The sequence below is a fragment of the Prenolepis imparis genome, unplaced genomic scaffold (assembly GCF_030444845.1).
Source record: "Prenolepis imparis isolate NDT839.2.m4 unplaced genomic scaffold, iyPreImpa1.0 SCAF_34, whole genome shotgun sequence".
Classification (NCBI taxonomy): domain Eukaryota; kingdom Metazoa; phylum Arthropoda; class Insecta; order Hymenoptera; family Formicidae; genus Prenolepis; species Prenolepis imparis.
In genome coordinates, this window is record NW_028141192.1 from 50127 (window position 1) to 54408 (window position 4282).

At 41.7% G+C, this 4282-nt stretch overlaps 1 protein-coding gene across 1 annotated transcript; it reads right to left on the bottom strand.

The window, feature by feature from the left end:
• Positions 1-1866: 1866 nt before the first annotated feature.
• Positions 1867-3796, bottom strand: LOC145946974 (uncharacterized). The gene is made up of 2 exons (XM_083056728.1): positions 3791-3796; positions 1867-2784 (listed from the first exon to the last, which is right to left on the bottom strand). The coding sequence occupies exons 1-2, from the start codon at positions 3794-3796 to the stop codon at positions 1867-1869; spliced, it is 924 nt and encodes a 307-aa protein (XP_082912854.1).
• Between the last annotated feature and the right edge of the window lie 486 nt (positions 3797-4282).

Consider the following 4282-nt stretch of genomic DNA (forward strand, 5'->3'; position numbering starts at 1 on the left):
ACGTTTTCCATCGTTTTGCCAAATACCGCGTTGTTCATCAATTTGTACAAATTTTTCTCAAAATCATTTTTCGCATGTGTTCTAAATTTTGTATTTAGTTCAATGTAATCGCGGAGCCATGCGGATTGAGTGAATTGTAATACGCGATGTATTTTTGTAACGCGAAGGCCGTGACGCGTGCACTGTTGCAGGTTGCGGTAGTGTATGACATAACGCTTCTTATCATATAGCGTTGCGAGAAGCTTATCTTCCCGCTTGCCGGGCGGCTTGTCGCGCGTCGGGCAAAACGGTAGGTCAGTGTGCATGTCGTGAAGATGTTGCGGATATTCTAAATCTACTTCGAGGATATAGCCTGTAGGTGAATCGAGCGCTATTGACGAGATGTCAAAATTAGATACATCGTCGACCCATCGAAAATCGGCATAAGGTAGTGGTTGACACATTGCCCATCCATACAAATTATTTACATCTAAATACATTAAATATGATGATGGTTTCGACGGATCATACGATTGCATGTACTTGTTATTAGCATGGGCGTATCTTCCTGAATATTGACTTAGACCACCGCGTATACCCCGTTCAATAAACATAACCATATCGATATCGGTAAGCAGTTCGAAATTTACGCGTGTATGTTTTAGCATCGCGTCCCATGTATACCCAGGAAGAGTATAATAATACGCAGGATCGAGTCCGTAACTCGCGATGCAAGTGTCGCGAAAGTTTTCAAATATATCTGCCAACAACAAGACATCAGTTTTTAAGTACAGATCGCTGTATTCACCCAAGGTTTGAATGGAGAACTGCTGCCACACGTTGACGGCATGTGCGTAGTCGTTCTCGGATACAGTGTCACTGGTTAAAGAACTGTAAAACGATTCGCGTGGTGGTAAACGCGTGTCCTGCAGCCTGTCCACGCAGTCAATGTACTCGTACGGAAAGACACCTTTTCGCATTAATAATTCAAAATTGTTGGTGGATAATGCGGAAAAATTGGAACGCAAAATTTTTAACTTATCCTTATTCAAAAAAGATGCCAATTTGTCAAGACTAGCACTGAGAAATTTGTATGAATCGATGAATCGTAATTTCACGAAAGTTTTCCAATCTTTGTCGTCGTCGGTACTATTGACAGTCTTCGTAAATGAAATGTATTTTTCTTTTGTTATTGGAAGCACATCTACGCGTCCTTTATACGCGGTAGCTATTTCTTTTATGATGAAATGTGCGTCATAGCCGGATAGATTATGGAAAACTACAGGAATGACATAAGAGTCTTTGTAGTTTAGATTACAGTTTGAGTGCGCGGAACCCCTGTATCGCCCGGTCAGATGACAATGATCGCGTACGCGTGTATCATCCGGCCCAAACGGTTTTTCGCATATATGACAATGCGTGGCGCTATGAAATTTTTCCCATTCATCTTGCGTTAATTTTGTCATGGGGACATTATCAGACAAAATACCCTTTACACGATGCGCTAAATTTTTAAGTTCTTCGGCGAACCATGAAACGCAATCGATACTACGGCGAGAATTATACGCGGATAACGAGTTGTCGTACGAACATTGCACGTAATACCCAACGCTAAATACCTCGTGATGTTGGGAGTATGACGCATGTTCCGGCGTCTTCTTCAGCACACACTCCAAGTCGGCGTACACCACGAAGGGAAATCGCTCCTTTCTGTTGTAGTTGTCGAAGTCGAGCCACTTGTCTTTATCGCTTGGTAATCGGATAGCGCAGTCGTTCATTTCTCGACAGTCCGCAATGTGAGCCTCCAATTTTTCGCTCAAATTAAAGAAGTGCAAGCATCTGTGAAAAAAAAAATTACAATTTTATTTACAATTTTATTTAAAATTATTATATAGTTTGCAATAAATATACATACCGATCGCAGATATATTTTTGACCATTGTGTTTGCTCAGTTGCGTGCTGACAAGCCGAGATAGATTTTTTATATACGCGAAATGCCCAACGCTGTCGTCCTCCTCCACATACAGCATATTTACATGTTTTTCTCTCTTCCGATCGGTGAGCTGTATCGGAAGAATAGATAATTCCTTCTTCCTCTCAATGCCGTAGACGTTGATTGAGATGTTATTTGCCAGTTCAAACTTTTTAATTTGGTTTAACGTCATCGGAAACTCAATGTCCTGAAGATTTAACACTGTCGTATAGTGTGGATATGACGATGTTCTCTCACTATATTTTGCAACTGGATGCAGAGCGGCCACCACTGACCATGCGAAACATGCATTGTCTTTAGACTGCACGTTCACCACTGCTCTCTTCGTCACAATTTCTCGCGGCAAGTTTAAATAACACCCAGCACGCATAGGATTGCACTTGTTGACGTTGACCGTAAGATCAAGGATTCGTGACAATGCCCATCCGCTATCACGTTCCTGAAACTCTTCGAGAGACGCCAATGTGGATTCGATGACATGCCGCTCATACCACTCGTGTAAATCGGACGTGCGAAAGAGTTCATAATTTCGCGTGTTAATGCTTTTGTTGGAGCGCATATCACCTGTCACAAACTCACCGTTGAACACGGTATTTACTTTTGCACAGTTGTGTATTTTTATAACATCTTGCACTTGCTCGAGAACTACACTACTAGCGTCTTCCAAAAATTGTCGCGGTTCGATATAGTCTGCGTTAATCACCGCACCTGTCAATATCCGATTTTCGAACGCGGTATCGATCTCTCGCCAAACGAGTCTTCCCGTGTTATTATCGCCACTGTAATTACCACCACTGGGTATAAACTGTCTCTGCAATCGAGTCTTTGCACCCTCGAGTCGCGCGATTCTAGCAACCAAAGATTGTCTATATCCAATCGAGAGTCGCGGACGCTTGACACGACTGCGTTCTTCGAGCAAATTGATAAATTCCTCGCAGAGCAGCGCCCATTCAAAATATTCGCCCAAGGTGGTGACTTGGCGGGACCGCTCCAACAGGTCGCGTTCGTTCTGCTCGATGTTTTCCATTATTTCTTTTATTCACTATTATACCACTAACACTTCTAATACAAGAAAGTAACCACTAAACTTTTTTCACCGCTGCATCTATGCGCTTTCAAATCGTACTATGGTTTGACGCGCTCTCATCCTCCTTATATATATTTCACCTAATTCTATCTTCTTTTCTAACATTTGGCGTATCTCAAAAGATAGTTTCCCGAGATATCGGTTTTATGGATAGAGGAGTAAGGACACAAGCTGCCGAACGTTGGCGCCGATACGTTGCATTCTTCCTTAAAAAATATTAAGGAAGATGTTTCGCTCTCGTTTTTATGGGAGATTTTCCGCGAGGGTACAAGCTGCCGAACGTCAACGCAAATAGGTAGAGGCCTATTAAATCACGTTTAGACATGTTCGTCGCAGCGTCGGCTTAAAATCTTCATTCCTTTCCTAATGATAAAATGTCCATAAAATGAAAAACATAGTTTTAATGAACTCTAGAACGCTCCGTTGACGAGCAGCCGGACATCGGCGCTTCCGTAATAAAATTATATTAACGAGGGTACAAAATTGTTAATCATCGGCGCTTGTTCTTTTTGGGAAAATGTCTAAGACCCCTCATAAAAAAGTCGTAAAGATACCATCTACAAATATTGCACTCAGAAAACTCCCCCTCCTTTGTCGAAACATCCCCCTCCACCCGCGTGACGTCAGCCCCCGCGCCCACGAGATACCCCCACCCCGCGTGATGTCATACCCCTCGCCACGGAGAACCCCCCGCGCCCCGCACCCCCCTCAGAGCCCCATGGGTTAGAACTCTCATAGTATACCTACTCGCAACCTTATTTTATGTATAACAAGTTAAAAAATTTGTACGCTGGTGTCTGTTTGGTACCAAATGATTCTGTAATCAATGTACTATTAAAATGTATAATCGATGAATTTTTGGCTCGTCTTAAAATATTAGAAATTGATACTTTTTTGACGCGGACCATGTGCGACGCATCCTTATTTTATGTTTATCAAGTTAAAAAATCTGTACGCTGGTGTCTGTTTGGAACCAAATGATTCTGTAATCAATGTACTATTAAAATGTATAATCGATGAATTTTTGGCTCGTCTTAAAATATTAGAAATCGATACTTTTTTACCGCTGACCCTATGCGACGCATCCTTAATTTATGTATAGCAAATGAAAAAGTTTGTACGCTGTTGTCTGCTTGGTACCAAAAGATTCTGTAATCAATGTACTATTAAAATGTATAATCGATGAATTTTTGGCTCGTCTTAAAATATTAGAAATCGATAC